Source organism: Agelaius phoeniceus, chromosome 2 (genome assembly GCF_051311805.1).
Source record: "Agelaius phoeniceus isolate bAgePho1 chromosome 2, bAgePho1.hap1, whole genome shotgun sequence".
NCBI classification, from domain to species: Eukaryota; Metazoa; Chordata; class Aves; order Passeriformes; family Icteridae; genus Agelaius; species Agelaius phoeniceus.
This window is the reverse complement of record NC_135266.1, coordinates 88,889,151-88,907,954: the sequence shown is the minus strand read 5'-3', so window position 1 is coordinate 88,907,954 and position 18,804 is coordinate 88,889,151. Positions and strand designations below refer to the sequence as shown.

Here is an 18,804-nt window from a genome sequence, read left to right as displayed (position 1 = left end):
AACCTGAATCTCCTGCATCCTTGTTTTCTAGAAGATCCTTTTCTAGCAGTACATGTTCTACCTCTTATTAATGGATAATAAAACCCACACCCTAGGGACTTCCTTGTCTCCTTTCACTTTTCTCGCACATTCCTTGATATTCTTTTTTCCCCTGATTGTCTCACTCTTATATCCAATACTTCACCATTACTTGGCTGCTTAAAATTGCCAGTTGCCTGTCTCCTTTTATGGGTAGACTGAACTCCATCATCTCTGGATTATTTGTTTGGGGTTTGGGGAATTTTTTTTGGTAGTGGTATTTTGTAGGTTTTTTTCTGCAGGAAGGAGGAGTCTGGGAAGTTTCCAGATCTTCAGCTGACATTGAGAGAATTTAAATACAAATAGATGCACTTGTAGCAGCTGCAGAAAGCAGAGACCTTTTAGTTTCTTTGTTTCTCTCTGGAGATGTACACAGAAGACCCACAACGAACACTATAATACCTGCACTCATTTTTGACTCCTACCTTTTCTAGGCTGGCACAGCATTGCTAACTGCAGTACTACATAATGACTATTTACCTGAGTCAAACAGTCAGAGAATGAGATAACCTCAAAACCAGTGACTCTGCCAGCACCAGCATGATTTCTCAGGTATAACACATGAACAGCTGCATGGGGCTGGTTCTCACTGACCCTGCAGTGCTGCTCCCTCTGTGTTGTTCTAATGACTGAACTTCACTCATCACCCTACTTCCTGTATGTCCTGGTTTAAGAGAGAGGTGTCTGCCCAGGAAGGCGGGAAGCTTCCTGGAATGGAAAATATGACACCCTTCTCTCCAAATTATTAAAACATTGAAATAACAGGGCTTTCAGGCAGAGATAAAGGAAAAGGAATAACAGTTCTTTACTAGACTATATATATAACAAGGCAAACAGACAACCACAACAGCAGCAACAGCAAACAAACCCCAAACCCAGTGACAGCTTTCTCTCGTCTGTCGGGCACGCTCCCCTTCGGTGCAGTTCCGGTCACTTGCGGCAGGGGCGCTGCTGGCTCCCGGCCGGGCAGGGGGTGCGGTGATTGCCCTGCGCCTGCAGGGGGCGCTGTGGGCCAGCTCAGCCACCCCTCCTCGGGCAATGGCGGCTCAAGCGAGGGGCAAGAGGGGAGATGCAAAACTTTCTTTCCCCTTGCAAAACTTACAGGGAGCAGCCAGTCTCAGTGCCGCTCCAGGTGGCAAGCTCGTCTGTAGCAAACCGTGTTTGCTGGGTGCTGCACAGTGCAGCCCCGTCTAGGGAAACACATGTGTCCACTCTCTACACCACACACGACTGCTCTCCCCTCCAGTCGCTGAGAGCAGAAGGGGCTGAGTGCAGCCCCTGACCCCCAGCCAAGTCTCAGTAAGCCCTCTGACCTCTCACGGTATCTCTGCATTTCCCAAGAGAAACCCCCCAGGCAGAGAGCTCACTCCCCATCTTCTAGCCCCCCTTCTTCTGCAACTGCACCCCTTCTCCCCTCCTCCCCCAGGACCATTGCAATGGAATTCAAAGACATCCAGCTAGGTCTTTTGTCTCATAAGTGTTGGCCATTCATCCTCTCCAGAGCAACAAATGGGGAGAAAATTACCTGAGAGAAAGAAAGGAAGGAAGAAAGAAAGGGAGAAAGAAAGGGAGAAAACAAGGGAGAGGAAGGGAGAGAGGAAGGGAGAGAGGAAGGAAGGAAGGAAGGAAGGAAGGAAGGAAGGAAGGAAGGAAGGAAGGAAGGAAGGAAGGAAGGAAGGAAGGAAGGAAGGAAGGAAGGAAGGAAGGAAGGAAGGAAGGAAGGAAGGAAGGAAGGAAGGAAGGAAGGAAGGAAGGAAGGAAGGAAGGAAGGAAGGAAGGAAGGAAGGAAGGAAGGAAGGAAGGAAGGAAGGAAGGAAGGAAGGAAGGAAGGAAGGAAGGAAGGAAGGAGGGGAGGGAGGGAGGGAGGGAGGGAGGGAGGGAGGGAGGGAGGGAGGGAGGGAGGGAGGGAGAGAGGGAGAGAGGGAGAGAGGGAGAGAGGGAGAGAGGGAGAGAGGGAGAGAGGGAGAGAGGGAAAGAAAAAGAAAGAAGATACTAAAGAAAAGGCCTAATGCCTAACATCTTCCTTTGTGGAGTATGCATAGTGTTTGTTTCTTTGTACATGCCTGCAATGGACTCCATCAGCCTGAGATTTGAATATACACATATTCAAATTCTATATAGAGAACAAAGACTTATCCACAGCCTGATGCATTCCTCTCCCACCATCCATTGCAACCTAGGAAAGGATTACTTGCAAACTTGTTCAATGTCTGGATATGGCATCTCAGTCCACCTCCCCTCATAGTGAATAACACTTATGTAGGGAGCAATCTGTCCATCTTTGCTGCCTATGCTGGGCTGGACTATGTCTGTAGAGTACTTTGCTGAGTACTTTTTAGCCCAGTTAAAAAGTAGGCAGCACAAGCAAGTACCCACAGTTTCTTCTGTGCCTGGGGAATGTGGTGAGCAAGACTGGGATGATCAGCCACAATGGCACAATGCAAACTGTGGGGTTGAGAGACTGTGTGTGTCTGGGAAGTCTGGGGAGGATAGGTATTCATAAGAGGCAAAATTGCATTCCACATCTCTCTGGATCCTCATGATGTCTCCATCCACCTGCAGCACTCAAGTGATGTTTAAGAGTCTACTGCGGTCTGGCTGGGATAGAGTTAATTTTCTTTGTAGCAGACTGTATGGTGCTGCATTTGGGATTTGTGACTAAAGCAAGCCCTGGTAACATACCTGTGTTCTGGCTATTGCTGAGAACTGCTTGCACAGCATCAAAACTTTCTCTTGCTCCCACTCACCCTCCCTCAGGGGTATTTGAGAATTTGGAGGGGACACCATCAGGACAGCTGACCTAAACTGACCCATATGATACTGTATGCCCTACAATATCATACACAGTAACAGAAATTGAGGAGAGAGAGATTTTGGGAAGGCAGCTGTTGCCCAGAGACTGACTGGACATCAGTCTGCTTTTGCATCACTGGTTTTTTTTTCTCTTCCTCTTTCCTTCAGTTAATAAACTATATTTATCTCAGCCTGTGAGTTTTCTCACTTTTGCTCTCCCCATGCTGCTGTGGTTTTTGGGGGGGGGGGGTGAGTGAGATACCATGTGGTGATTAGCTGTGGGTGAAAGTCAACCTCCCATAAACTGAGAAAATATAATCTCCAGAATCTCTCTGGTGTACACACAGTCAGGCTTCCACACAGCTACAGCACATTCCCATACTCAAGTGTGCACACATACACACATCCAAGCTGTAATTCATGTACTCACCATGCCACTCCTCAGATGCTGTGAACTGCCAAGGGATGCACCACAACCAGCTGCATCTGCACCCCGCCCTAGCCAGCACTGGGACACTGCTTGGAGCTGCCTTCTGCAGGGTGGGGAGGCACCCATCTACTGACGTTGTTTAGACCTCACATGACATCCTGATTGCAGGGAGGGCAGACTTGGGGCTGTTGCAGAGAGCACCAAGGCATGTGTGGACTTTGGCCTGCTCCTCTGGCCTGCTCCTCTGACCATGTGTGCATCAGTATTACTGTCAAGGGAGACCTTAGGCACACCAAGAGAGGCTACAGGGCACCAGAGCCCAGGAGCTATTCTCCTTGGTCCTGCCAGAGGAGAGGCAAAGCTCAGGCAGGAGAGCCCCCAGCCCCTGGGTTAAGACCTGACTGCACAGCCAGTGTTGCAGACAGAGCTTTGGCTTTTATGGCAATGGACCCCTGCTTTGAGGAACAATGACAAGAGCATGTTTTCCAATGGGCTTTCCAGCCTAACTGGGAAAGCTTGCCCTAAGGATACTCTGCATGCAGTGGGATTCTTCTAGTGTCTCTCCTGCTTTTGTGGCCTTCCAGTGGTAGTGTGGGCCCTCCTTGGACTCTTTCAACATCTGCTTCTTTCTTGTCTCCGTGAAGCTACTCTCTGCTCTCTCAAGGTTCTTTCAGTCTTTCTGCAGTATTTTCTTGTCACTGTCATATTTTCTGAAAAATCCCTTCGCCAGGATTGCTCCTCCTGGGAAGCTGAGAAGCCTCAGAGAAAAAAGAAAACAATATTATCTCATTTGCTTCTCCTGTGTTTTGCTGCTTTGGAATGTGGTTGAAGATTGTTTTTCCAACAGGTCATTGTTTGATTAGTTTCATGTGAATTGTTTTGACTTAATGACCAATCATGGTCAGGCTCTGAGGAGAGGGTCACGAGTTTTCATTATCATTCTTTTTAGCCCTCTGTATCCTTTCTCTATTCTTTAGTATAGTTTTAGTATAGTATTCTTTATTATAATATAATAAAATAATAAATTAGCCATTAAGAACATGGAGTCAGATTCATCTTTCCTCCCCGCAACGGGGGATCCCAGAAAATACTGTATTTTCTCACCTCTCCAAGGCTACTGTATGATCTCTGGGACTCTTTCTTGCCTACCTTTTTCCACCTTTCTGAGGCTAATCTTTGTTACCCTTCACATTTGCAGACTTTATGCTACTTTCTTCTCTGAGGTTCTTTCACGCTTTCTTCTAATCTCTCTGTATCTGCGATGCTACTTTGTTCTTTGGTACTCTCCCAACCTCTCCACTTCTTCCCTAGCCTCTCCAAAGCTGCTTTGGCTGTCTCTCAGTTTCTTCTTTCCTCTCACTAAGGGGATTTTGGAGCACTTTCAGTCTTTACGCTTGTTTCATTTCCCACTCACCCTTCAGTCCCACTTTCTGAAGTTTGACTGGATTTTCTGGGGCTGTTTTAGTTTTCCTTCAAGGTTCATGGCATCTCAGTGGCTTCTCTTCTTTCTCCTGGGACTTTTTCAGCCTTCATGCTTGTTTCTTCTCTTCTCCAAGACTATTTTCTTTTGCTCTTTTAGCCTCTCTCCTCTCCTAGCAGCTGCAGGCATACACTCCTAGAGCACTTTCAGAATCTCTGATACTTTCTTGTTATTGTTAAAGTCTCTTGTGTGTTCATCATGGTTCTTTCAAGCTTTCTATAGTTTCTTGACTTCTTTGAGGCTACTTTGTGTTCTCTTGAGTCTTTTACAGATTTTTGACTGATTTTCCCTTCTTTGATGCTACTCTTTGGGGCACTATCAATCTTTCTTCCCCCCCTTTTTTTAAATCTTCTCTTGAGGCCACCCTTGGTACCAGTGAGTAGTCTGGAGCTCCTTTAACAGCTCTGATACTTGTTATCACTGAGCCTCTTCTGTATTCTCTGACCTGGTTCTTTGCCTTATCTCTTTCTTTCTTGGCCTCTGACACTGCTGCATTTTGTTTTCTTGAGCACTTACAGACTTTCTTCCCTTCCCTGAGGCTAGTGTATACACTTGGAATCTTTCAGACTCTCTCAGTTGTTTTGTTCACTTCTGCTTAGCTTCTGTTTCATCTGGGGATCTTTCAGCCCGTCTTCTACTTTCCTGGCATTTGGAGGGCTATTCTGTAATCATTCTCTATCTGAGTGTTAATCAGTGTTCAGTTAATCATTTTGTCCAAGACTTCTCAGAGTCCTCTGAATGTCTTTCAAGCTCTCTACTATTTTGTCCTCATTTCAGCTATTCTGTGTTCTCTATGACCCTTGCAATCTCTTTCCTGTATCAGGCTCCCAAAACCATTTTTCCATTATTTGGGGATTTTTCACAACTTTTTCTGTTTTAATATTGTTTTGAAGGATGAGAGAGGACTGGGGAGGGTGGGGTGGAGGCAGGGAGAGGAATCTTTTCACAAATGAAACAGCTTCAGGAGCTCTGGATTTTAGCTGCAGTGGGGCTGGAATAGATCTCTGTGAGTCACCTTTTTTTTTTTTTTTTGCCCCTTTTCAGTTTTGGTGGTGAAGTTAGAAGACAAATGAGCTGAAAGAAGCACCTTTTAAAAAATCCTTTATTTTTATATCATCCTAATAAAAATCTTTTATATAAAGGCGAAAGTAGGTATTGCATAGAAGAAACACTGGTGCAAACATCACCCGGTGGGAATGGCATGTTGTTTCTTAGTGTCTACTCTCCACTGCAAAACAGATGGCTACCCCAGAGGCAAACATCTCCAGGTTTCCCCTTGCCAGCTACAGGATGAAGCTGCTCAACTTACGGAAAGAAGTTACATCAGAATTATGTGTGGCCTATTCCATACTGCTCCCAAGAACCATCTGCTGGGAAAACATCCTTTTCCTCCTTGCTTTTTCTATGCCTGACCAATATGTCACCCAGGAAAGACCATGACGATCAGTCTGGCTGTCTTCTGTGCTTGCACCCTCCCTGTGTGTGAATTTGTATTTCATGCATAGAAATGGAGCGGGTGGACACAGGATAGGAGAGTTGGCCTAACGTAGCCATAGTCCAGGAACACAAAGCATGACATATCCAATCCAAGGCATCTTCTGTCATCTCAGAGACATTTATGTCATTGTCTTTCAGCATTTCACATGCTACTTAGCTATGGGCACTTTTTTTGAGTGACTTCCACCTGGGTTTCCTGTAACAAACAGCCTTGGTTTTGACCAGGAGTGAGCAGAGTTCACTGCTGATTCACACTTCATCAGCTTTCAAACAGAGCTTCTTCGGGCAGTTCTCCTGTTTTGTCTCTTTGTAATTTCTATGGCAGCTCCCAAGCATGAAGGACAGTAAGACAGCAGGTATGCTACAGTCTGAGGGAACACTCAGAGAAACAGCACTTTCACAGACTTGAACTGTGCTTTCATGAATTAGAGATACAGGGAGGTATGCATTTTTACAAATCAATATTTGTGTATATTAAAGATACTTTTACTCAGTATCAGTTTTTATTTAAAAACATGCTAAAAACTTATAGTTAAATAATCAGAGTGACATTTGGGGAAAACACACAGGCAGCCACCCACCAGCATAAGCAAAAAAAAGTGCATACATACATGAGTCAAAGCTCCCTTTGACCAGTTTACAGGACAATTAGTGCCTTCTCTGACAAACCGACTGCTGCAACCTCACACTTTCCAGAGCTGTTTTTTGCTGCCTGGAAAGTGGTATTACCTTTCTGCATCTTTGAGGATGTCTGTCATCACCTCCCACATCAGAGAGTCAGCTAGAGACACAAATCAGTCCTGCTTTTGACTCCTCTCCTGTAGGTGGCTTCGTAGAGATGAATACATGAAGCTCATGTAACTATCTCACTTAATACTGTGCTTAAAATGCCTAAAGTAGTCATTAAAAAAAGATTTCAGGATCTATGCTTCTAGATCGTGAAATGGAATGAAGCATTCTAGAAAAATAAGTTTGGATGGAAGGCAAAGTAGCTGAGTTTGCAACTACACATTTCATCTCTGAGTTACTCATAAACATCTTTTATTTCCTTATTACTTTCACTAATATATTTTGCCATTTTTGTACAAAAACTGACTGCAGATTAAAATGTAAGATGCGGCAGATACCACTGTGCGACCCAAAAGGACAGAGATGATGCTCCTACTCAGCCCTGCACCTGGCTCTTTTTGAGCACCAGAAAATCTAGAGAAAGCTAAGCACCTCTGCCCAAAGGGAGAATGCAGTGGAGCCATCAGACAAAAACCATCCCGTCTTTTCTTGCAAAAATGGGAACACATCTTAGCAACTTTGGATACAGTCTTACATGTAGCAGCAGATACACTGGGCATCAGAGCCCCTTTTTCAACGTGGAACAGCCATCTCCAGTGAGGCTCAGATGCTCCTGGTCCCAATTTTTGTTAGAAATGGAAGTAAAACTGGATTCAGTTTCTGTGCTTTCCCTCTGCTTCTTCCCTGATTCCTTCAAGGGCAATCCAACTGAAATATCTGAACCCATATGGCCTTGTCTGCTTCAGTGGGAAACCAGAGCCCTGTGAAATTTGGGCATTGTGCTCATATGGGCAAGGGCTGTGCTTTAAGAATAGTAACCTTCTTCTTCACTGCAACCCCCAAATTCATCTCTATCTCCCACACATTCACACTCCTTCCTATCACACTGATTTCATAGGAACTAAAAAAAGTGGCATGTAAGCCACATAAAACACTATTGCTACCAGATGTACAGATGCATGCAGGAATTATTAGGAAGATAAATAGGTGACTAAAACCTCCCAGGTATAAAGTGGGTATTTCAGCCCACAAGGAAAAGGATAGGCTGAATGATAAAATGAAAATTACATATTTTTGGAGCTTTAAGTATGAATATTCAGACTGGACATTAATAGAATCTTGTTTACCAGAGGAGTAGTTTGAGATGGCGTGGCTCTGAAAGGCACAAAATCTTCATCCTCAACAGTTTCTGAAACTCAGCCCAATAATGTCATACTGAACCCCATCTCACCTATGTGTCAATACCTCTTTGGGCGTGACACTGGATGAGGTAACCTTTGAAGGTCACTTCTGACAGCTGTCCATGCAAAAAGCAGTGTTTCTTTCAGGGCTGAGTCAAGCCCTGACTGAAGTTTGATCACAGCATCCTGCATTGTCTGAGCTTTTCCTTCTTCCTTCACAAAACAGCAAAAACCTGTAACAACGGGTAAGTGGGTGCCCCTTGCAATGAAGAAGCATTCAAAGTGGAGAAATACATGTTCAAGTTTTCTAACAGGAATGTTGGTAAAAATATGCATTGAGTAAACTACTCCAGTGGATGAACTTGGTGATCTGTCAGCAAAAAACAATTCTCTACTGAAGGTGTGCCAATACAGATCATCTCCCAGTGCTGTTGTGGAAATTGCCCCTTTCCTGCATCATCTGGTCACTCATAATAAAACTGTCCTTTCTAGCTAAGGGAGGTAGCTGTCTTTAGCCTGAGGATATTGCTATAACAAAGGCCATGGCATGATAATGGTGCCATCAAATTGCCATCCCCTTCCTTCACATCCAGCAGCTTGCCATGCCTTGGGCAAACTTTTTGAAGCAGACAACACAGTCAGTGAAGTCTGCTGCCAGTAGGTCAGACTGCAATCTCTCTCCTTTGTGCTGGCAGTAACTTGCTTAGTCAGTGCTTTTAGCTTTCAAAGTAGCATGACATAAAGCAGCCAGGCACTGCTTTGGGTGAGTAAAGGCATTGGAACTTTGCCTCGCAGAAGCAGGAAGCTCATCATCTGGTCCAGTGGGAAGGCTTTGCATTCCATCTGAGGACAGTCTCTGATTTTAAAGGAAATACCTTTATTACAGTAAGGGCATCAAGGCCCTAATAAAGGTAGGTGCTGCCTCCCCATGGACTTGAGAAAAGTTATGTCTTTGCCCGCACCTACTATCAACTTTGCAAAACAGGTCCTCTGGAGATCGCACAGCGGTTCCCAAATTAATGTACAATAGATGTGTAAAACCAAAAACAGTAAGAAGTTATAAGTCAGGCAACTAAATTCTAAGCTATATCCATCATAATAATAATAATCATCATTATCATAATAAAAAAGTATACACCGTAAGGTACAAGAAGCTGCAAAGCAAAGCAGCTCCAAATCCTAGGACTCTCAGTTAGAGTGGCTTTTCCAAATCTTCCAGTAAATCAGACATAAGGGTTGAAAGCCTAATGGAAGACTTTGAAGAATTCTTCCTTGATGTCAAACACACATAATTTTCGCACATATAGCATGGATTAGTAGAGCAAAACATTTTCTTAAGTTAAGAAACATTCTTAGAGCAGATCTATGATTTCGTGTAGAAAATCCATTTGTTTGGGGAGTTTCCCCCCTCTTTGGCAAATAAATGGCAAATGTGAAACAGAAGAAAAAATGAGTCAAATAAGTTGTGATAATAACTGGACAAGTAACAACGAAGTGGATCTGTCAATGGGACGGATTTCCTCAGCAGGGCTAGGCGTGATGCTCCTTGCAGTCATTCTTTGTGTTCATTTTATGATGAGACAGAAGGTTTGATGTGATAATGTTTCCGAGGCTTTAGGCATCATATTTTTTGCCAGTCCTGTGAATCTGCTGGAATAGTGTCATGGAGAAGGCCATGCCAAGAATCTGAAGGAAAACAAATAAGGGCTTTAGTACAGGAAAGTTGCCAAAACTACACTGCTGACCTGTGTTTGTGGCCCAGCTGTAGCTTGAACAGTCATTCTATACTAGCCATATGTCTCAAGCTTCAACACTGAGCAGTAAATCTGACTGTATGTTGTTCAGGCACATAGTGATGTCCAGGGTTGTATCTGTCAGAGCACAGATGGAGGCAAAAAAGTTCTTGGGGTTCGTTGTTGTACATGCAACAATTTTTTGGAATCAGTACATACAAGTCATTCTTCCCTTTGACCCAACAATTTCTGCTTGTTTACAGTCAGAGAACTGTGACTGAAAAGATCAGATTCAGATATTCTCCCCCAAAAGTATGGCAGTGATAGAATCATAGAATATCCTGAAGGGACCCACTAGGATCATTGAGTCCAACTCCTGGCCCTGCACAGGATAACAAAAATCACAACATATGCCTGAGAGCATTGTCCAAATGCTTGAACTCTGGCAAGCTGGGTGCCGTGACCACTTCCCCAGAGCAAGAACCCCAAAACCTTAGATTATGATGATACTTCTGCACTTGTTTTTTTTTTTTAACACATCAACCTCCTTAGTTCAGTGGCCATGATTTGACTAATTTTGGTAATTTCTAGAACTTGCTTTCAAAATGAAAAATCAACCAGTTCCTGAAAGGACAGTGTAACAGATGGCTTAATATGGGAACTCCAAAGAGGTACCCTGAAGTCAAAACACGGGCAAGCAAAACCCCAGTGTAGCATGTCTTCTTTGCAGGACCGATTACTGACCTGCTTCCTTCTGAGCACATGGCCTTAAATTAACTCATAAAACAAATCTGACATTTTTGAAATAAGATTCTAACTCAAAGCAGTTGAGCATCACTTTTCACACAGCAGAGCCAAGAATGCTGACAGCAAATCAAAGCCATGTTGAAAAACATCAGACCGGTATTACCTGCATTATGAGGACACACATCCCAATCGAGCCGAGGACATGCTTATTGTCATCAAACCAGCTCATGACTTTCTCATAACATCCCTGAAAAGATGAAAATTGAAACCCCAAGGTCACATTTTCTTTCATGTGCATTCCCTCTATTTTGTTCCTTCCCACCCCTACCTAAGACTTGACCTGGGCAAAGTGAGCCTTACCGTTTTCCACAGTGATTCAGTAGAGTTCCGTCCACAGTCTTGGGAGTTTTCCATACAACATCGGTCTGGAACAATGTTTTCTCCCAGCACTGGGTACCAATCCGTATAGTCATTTACACCACAGCATTTCATCTGTGCAGAAGTCAAGGATTAATAAATTAACTAGCACAATTTGTAAATCACGCACAACCACAAACTTTTATTTCCACTAAACCACTCTATATTTTCAAAAAGGCCACCACAACACTTTGGTAGTTTTAAGGTATTCTGTAGTTGCTGATCACCTAAAGGAAATACTGAAAAACACAAAGAAAAAACAAAACCAAAGAAAATAAATGGCTCCAGTCCCAAATCTTCTTGAGACACAAGCCCAAACACCAAAACAAGGTAATAAGCCCACAACTGCTAAAAGCAAAATCCTTCCAAAGCTGCAGTGCCACCCATGCAGGTTTTGCTGCCTCTCTGCTCTTACAGATCGTCTCTATGCCTGTAATAGCCACAGAGAATCCCAGACAGGTGAGCATCTTTCACCTTACAGAGTACGCTTTGATCCTCGGTTTCACAGTATTCCCTGCATGTTCAAGAGAACAAAATCAGAAATCAAAACCTGCATTAGCCATCTTTTAGACTAGGTATGGATGCCACTGCAGCAGCCTTGATGACCAAATAGTTACTTTTTTACTATTGTTACCTCTGCTTGAATGATATTCCATGCATTTTTCAGTCCAATATTATTTTCTGAATTGTACAGCTTCATTCCTTCCTTCAAATCCTTCTTTGCACTCTCACTGACCTGCACCATGTAGAAGACAGAGAAAGTCAATGCACTGCTGTTCAGAGGAAAGGACTAAATGGTACAAACACACATAGAAAATGTCCATCTTTTACCTTCTCTCACCACAAACTTAAGATGGATAAAAAGCTTCAGCTTCATAAATCATTGGGACCTTTAAGCAGCTGTCAAGGCCTAGTCTCTCCCTCAGATTGCAAAACAGTGGGTTAATTCTCTTGAGATAGGAGACCTCTGCCAGAAGTCCATCATACAGTCATCATCTGATTAAAACTAACTGAAAATGAACAGCATCTCTGCTGAGCTTGCTGTAACCTTGCCAGAGGCAGCTGTTGGCAATACACCACAGCAGCCTCTCCTGCCTTAACCTGTGGCCTGTTTTAATTTGCTAATACCACAAACCCAGAGTCCCGGCTTCCCAACCTTAGTGGAGTTATTTTTGCATGGGTTCAGGCAGGCTACAGTCAATAGCCAGTACAAAATCAGTTGAAAAAAGACGTTATTGTTTTTCTCCTTGTGGGGCCAAGCTTGTAGGATTTATGACTTTCAAATGTGCTCTTCTTTCTTTAGAAGACAAAGCTGAAATGCTTAACAGGGTATCTGAGATGTGCCATTTCTTGTTTTAATTTCAGTCTGAGCCCAGAGTCCTGGATGCAGGTAGGAATGTACCTTGCTCTGTAGTGAACTGGTAGAAGAGAAAGGATTATGGTCCTGGCATAAAGGTCAATGATTTTATAAGATCTGTTTCATCCCTCTTTTACAGCCCAGTCAAAATCAGCAGTTCACCTCAGCTCCCTGAAAGTAGCAGGCATCATAATGACAACCTGAGAAGAGATAAAGGTCTGGGAGGAGCTGTTTTAGAATAAATCTGGACATATTCATACTGTAAGGTTCTGCCCTGTGTTTAGCAGAGGTCTCCAGTTCCCCAGTCACTTTTGCACTGTTATGTATCTGATGGGCCAGCCAGTTGTGCTTAAGTCACTTAGTCACTCCAAGATAGCAGATTCCTACAGATGGGCTTTATGAGAAACTATCTCTTGATCCATTTTGCACTCACACTAAACTCTCTGGGACTGCCCAGTCAAGTGAGACAACTGGTGGCATTTGGAATAACCTGTGAATATCTCATGCCTCTCTCCTCCAGTCCTGTTCCAAGGGCTGGCCCTAAGAAGCTATAAGGTTTTAAACAGGACCTTCCACAACCCAGGACTACAAGATGATCAGCTTGCAGACATCAAACATGTTGAAGGCTATCTAAGATTTCAGGACAAGATGAAAAGGGAGGCTCTGGACCATGGTTTTATTTCAGGGATTTGTCTCCTGCTTTTTCTCCTCATCACTTCCTCCTCCCCCTTCAGAAGTAGCTTATAATAAACAGCCAAAATCTCAAGGTTAAACCTTCACCAAAGTGAAGATCCAGGAACTCACATACTTTCATCAAACAAAAAACTAAACCTGGTTTACATGCTAGTAAAGATACTTAATCAATATGGCATATTTGCTTACCTTGTCCATATAAACAAAGAATAAAATGACTAATATCAGCTCAGCCAGGAGAATTATCAGCAAAACGATGAAAAACTAGAACAAAGAAAAAAGAGACAGTGTATACACACTTGCCAAGTAGAGTAAACCTGAAGCTGCTACAAACTATGAAGATGACAGGCTTACTACCAGGTTGCAGGTTTCAGCCATGCTTTTGTCCTGCTCCTTTTGACTGCTGTGACAGCACACAGTCCTGGGAGTCTCTTTCCTTCATAGAGACTACAGGACAGATGCTAAATCCCTTAGCGCAAAGATGAATGTGACGTGCCTCAGAAATGATTCCCTAGCAGATGGGCTTGAACCACATGTGACTTTGGAATAGTCATCATATTACTCAGCACTTCTATTCCCAGCTCTGTATCTGAAATTTCTCTCTCTGCAGAGGCATCCCAAATGTGAGTTCTAGTTGTTCCTCACTACTTTTCAGGCCAAGTAGGCATTTATTTTCACGCCTTTATGCCCTGGTGGACTCCAGACAGGTATGGCACTTGACCCCCAGACACTGGGGAAGAAGCAGTGTGGAGCCCAGCTAGCTCTTCAACTGGAAACTCATGACAGTCATGGTAGTATAAAATTACTTCTGCAGAACCTTGTAAGAATATACAATCTTTTTTAAAAATGAAGCTGGTGTTGCAGTTAGTGTGGGTGAATCACATGGACTTCAATACTAATCTCTGTTTGCTTTCCTAACTGTACAACACACAAAACCAAGCAATCAGATAGCAAAAAACTAGGTGCACATTTTGCCTCCAGTTTAATTCTCTGAGGTGGTTTAAGGAATTCTGCCCAGCTGTTCCCCAATGCCATATAAGAAAGTTTTGCACAAGGAAAATCTGCTCCTTAGTGTCACAGCATCTGGATTTGTAAGCTGTGACTGAATTTGAACCCGTCGGCCTTGAAAGCCCTCCTCCCACCTTCTGCCACAATACCCCTCTCCTTGCAGGGGGGTTCTCCTCTCCCCAGCCTTTTTTTTGGAGAGGGATATTTATATGGGGGGGGGAGGGTATTATATATTCCCCCATATAACCTCCTATCATTAGTCAGGGAAGCTAATGATGAAACCTCCTGGGTTTATGCAAGAGAGAAGATCCACACTGTGTTTTCTCAGACAGGTTCCCAACCTCTGTGCTTCAGTGCTGGTCAGAGAATTTCGAGGGTCAGACTATTTATTTTTTACTGATAAGGCCTGGCAGAGACCTTGACTTCTTAACTTTGGCTCAGATGGTTTCCACCATCCTCTGACAAAGGCCTTAGATAAAAGCAATGTAGAAAATAGCCATGAGAGGCTTTGAACAAAAAATTTTTTCAGTCAGTCCTTCCAACAGACATTTCCAGAAGGGTATCCAGGTTGATCCTACAGTTCATGCTCAACCATTCAGAAGTGACTGATAGCAATTTGCTTTGCTACCTAATACATTAGAGCACGTAGTAACAAGGACAGATTTGCTAATACACCATTGATATCACTGTGACCAAAGCTGTGGGATGTTGTACTGCAAGCCTACAGAAGATTGAAAGCCAAGGACAATGTCACAGTGAGCCACAAGACTATTTTGCACAGGTCATTCAAATAAAATAATTACAAGGCAACAGCCACTGTTTTTAGTGAAAAGGAATATCGATGTCTTACGCTCAACAGCAGGCACTTGTTTTCCTTGATAGCACCTAGGCAGCCCAAGAAGCCGGTCACCATGATCACTGTGCCAATGGCAATGACTAGGTTGGCAGCTGAAAGCGATGGGAAGCTGGGAGAAAACGTGGCGAAGTTCCCTTGTGACACTGACAGCCAGATGCCTACGCCCAGCAGACCACAGCCACATAACTGCAGAGACAAACAAAAGAAAGGTTTCACCATTAACAGAAATGTCATTGTCTCCTTCCCTCAAAACTCTGAAAAGAAAGAATTTCACAAACAAGTTCTCAGGTAAATGTTCTGAAGTAATGCTCTCAGTGTCTTGATGTTGAAACAAAGTGAAATTAAATGTTTGTACTTGGACTTGGTCACGTCACCTGTACTCATAATTCTATTTAAAAGCCACTAGATGGCAGAATTCTCTTCTGAGAGACTTAGCACATGAAACCAAGGCTACCCACTGATGTCCCAACAGCAACCCAGTGCAATCTTTCTCTGTGAAAATAAAAAATATTATTTGAACGAATGTTCTGTTGCACTTATTTGTGCAGTCATCTGCAATGTCTCAGAGTATTCAGCCCTGTATTGCCTTATCCTACGGGAGGCAAGGAAGACCTGAAGACATTTACAATCAAAAGCATAATTTCAGTAAATATTTGTCATAAAATGCCCAGTCACAGTATCCAGGTTGAGTTTTAGTACAAGTTCTCATAGCATTAGTGTTGATGGTCAGTGATCTCAAAATGTCATTAAAATCAGATTTCTAGATACATTATGTACAGGAAGCTCAAGCCTTATGCAAGATGCTCACAGGCATTCCCAAGGGAAGCAGAGTGACAAATGCACTGAGTAACACAGAGGAAACATTCAGGATTCTTGTAAGGAGACTGAGAAGAACCTCTTCTTCCAAAACTCAACACACAGTAACTCCACAGAGTGGCTGGGGAGCTTTGCATCACCAGGTATGGATAAATGTTACAACATCTGTGTCCTATCATAGAGCTGGACACAGCTGCAACAGGAATGTGAGTAGTGGGAGAAAGTCAAACACCAGCTATCCCTATGAAAATACTGGTACAAAACATACACACATGCATGTGGTAGGACTTTCATCTTTTCCTTCAAATTCCTCCTCTCCACTAAATGAGCTTGAATTGATTTCTCATTGCCTTTCATGAGATGTCTGCAAGGTCAGTGTGAACTTGGAGTAGTAAAAAGCTGTGGGGGGATGCAAAACAGAAGCCACCTGATCATATTCTGCTGCAGGACCCAGTGGACATGGCCACAGGTTCAAACTGTCTGCAGCTCATGGAATCAGCCACCCTACTGCTCCTGCTTTAAATTTCATCTACTCTGTCCTTGAATTGCTGCAGTTTTGGTGCCTCAAGCTCACTCAGGAATCCACCCTGTGGTTCAGCTGTTTCTACCATTAGATGAAAACTGCAGGCAGGGGCTGAGAGCTTAATGGTTCAGGAAGTCAGGAACAGCTCTTACCACACAACATTCATTTAAAGTATTAAATGACATTTCTAAGCTGCCAGGGCTGCCATTGCCATTAGCTGATGGCACTTTAATCAATGACTTCATGACACTCCACAGATGAGTCTGTAAATGTTTCCAAAGAAGTTTCTACCAAAGACCAAAATTGTTCAGTGTAACTTTCCATAAGATCCTGATTTCACACTTCAAAGGTCATTCACAAATGTGTTCCTTGGACTTTCATACTCTATTAAGTTCTGAAGTCACAGCCTTAGCTCAAGTGTTTTGAAAGAGTGCAATGAATTCTGGAATCATTAGGCCAAAAGCAATAGATCACTTCAGATAAACAAGGCGGTGGTAAGAGCAAGCTCAGGGAAAAAAGCTTACAGAGGAAGGACAAGTAGAGGACAAAAAGGAGTACATACAATTAATACAAAGCTCAGCCCATAAAGAATGACACCTCAGAATCCAACACCAATTATGAGATCGTAGCAAAAGAAATAGAAGAAAGAAGCCTTAGCCAGCGTCTCTTAACCATTTGAAAAAATCCTGCAGCACAATCCTTGAAAGAGATTTGGTCCAGAAGAGAAAGGTGGCTAGGAGATTACTCCAGAAGGTTCATGTTTATGTTTACTTATAAATAGTCAGAAGCACCTAATTGCTTAAATGAGGGAAGGCAGAGTAACACTGGAAGTTCAGATTACATAAAATATCAGGTGATGGAGGGGCTATAAAGGCTGATCTATGCAACTGGGATTCTCTAGTGCCTGAAGAGTAAAAAGTCAGAATTTGATAAAAGACATGACAACCTAACAACTTCCACAAGGTGGCATCCCATACCAAATAGCACTAAAAGTTTAAGACAAATTTCCTATCTCTTCTCTCCACAGCTCCTCGATTTTTGTGCTTTCTTCTCTGTTTTCCTCTCTGCCATTCTACTGCATAGCAGTACTGCTGAAGCTAAAATTTATGCTTTAAACTTCAGGTCCCATGACAAATGCTTTTTTCACTCGTGCTTCTTTAAAAAAATCCCAAATAATTCCACTGACATGGGACTTAATTGCATACAACCATACCAACCAAAACTGGCTAGGATTCCAGCAATAAAATACCTTTCACTGACATTTTATTCTATACCAGTCTCATTTTTTATACAATGTGAACACTACAAAAATGCTCTGACAAGTATTTATTCTCACAGGATCCACCTCTTTCTGTTCGGAACAACTGAATCCTGGAGTGTGAAAGCAGAAGAATATATCAAATCAGCTCATTAATTCATTTTTCACCATATAATTAAATAATATATGCTGCTTGGTATTTAATTGGGTAAGAGTGATGGCACTGACTTTCCTTCCCCAGAGAAATGGTTCAAGAGAGTAATAAATTTCACTGGATTTTTCTTCTCAAAAAATGTTGGCTCGTTTCCCTCTCATGATTAGAAATCATCATCCTCTAGGCAACCATCAAATCTCTCCTTCCCTTGCTGTTTATGTCACTGCAGAACACTATCATAAAGTCAGTCACTTTTACTTACAGGGCAATTTATCCAAGCTATGGTACACATATTTTGAGCTTAAAAGCAAAAGGAACACCAATGTTCCTCACAGGTTCTCCCACACTTTGAATTCTCTTCACTACCTCAATGTCTATCTGTGTTCATCACTGTGTCCAGAAAACAGAAAGCATTCTAGGAAACATTAAGAGTCTCAAATACTTTGAGGGAAATTAGAACTTCAGATAAACTTAAAGAGAAAGAAACCCCAAAACAAACCTTTCCCTGAAAAGTGCTATCATCAGAACAGGGAAGGAGCTCATTTATTTTATTCCTCATTTTTGAGCATTATGTGAACTAATACAACAATACAAACTTTCACAATAGAGCACCATACCCAAGTTTAGCTGCCTTAACCATAAAAAAGATACAGGAAGAGTTTACAAGACCCAGGAAAGGACAACACAGATGGTCAGAAGTATGTCAAGACTGACATATTGTACAGAAGGAGATTGTGCACAGGATTATCTAGCCTGGGAGGAATTATTAGACAGGATGTGAATGAAATGTTCACAACTCTAGAGGTCAGTCAGAAAACCCAACAGCCTGTGCCTCAGTCCTTTCCAATAATGAACAAAGGGAATATTAGCAAGTATTTGTAGTACATTTTGCTTCACACAACTGAGAAGTAAATTCATTAATTACACCACAAGAATCAAGCATTGTGCCCACAACTGTCAGTAAGGGCTAGATAATTTTTGATATTGGTAATAG

At 42.8% G+C, this 18,804-nt stretch overlaps 1 protein-coding gene across 7 annotated transcripts in view; it reads right to left on the bottom strand.

Annotated features, from left to right (window-relative positions):
- Positions 1 to 7,302: 7,302 nt before the first annotated feature.
- Positions 7,303 to 18,804, bottom strand: part of TSPAN9 (tetraspanin 9) — a 167,100-nt gene continuing 155,598 nt past the window's right edge. For all 7 annotated transcript variants that reach the window (XM_077174147.1, XM_054654555.2, XM_077174145.1 and 4 more), the window contains 6 exons: positions 15,054 to 15,245; positions 13,385 to 13,459; positions 11,780 to 11,881; positions 11,089 to 11,220; positions 10,892 to 10,975; positions 7,303 to 9,934 (listed from right to left, as the gene is read on the bottom strand). In XM_077174147.1, coding sequence (XP_077030262.1) covers positions 9,863 to 9,934; positions 10,892 to 10,975; positions 11,089 to 11,220; positions 11,780 to 11,881; positions 13,385 to 13,459; positions 15,054 to 15,116 — 528 coding nt within the window. In that variant the 5' untranslated portion in view covers positions 15,117 to 15,245 and the 3' untranslated portion in view covers positions 7,303 to 9,862. The remainder of the gene's footprint in view (positions 9,935 to 10,891; positions 10,976 to 11,088; positions 11,221 to 11,779; positions 11,882 to 13,384; positions 13,460 to 15,053; positions 15,246 to 18,804) is intronic.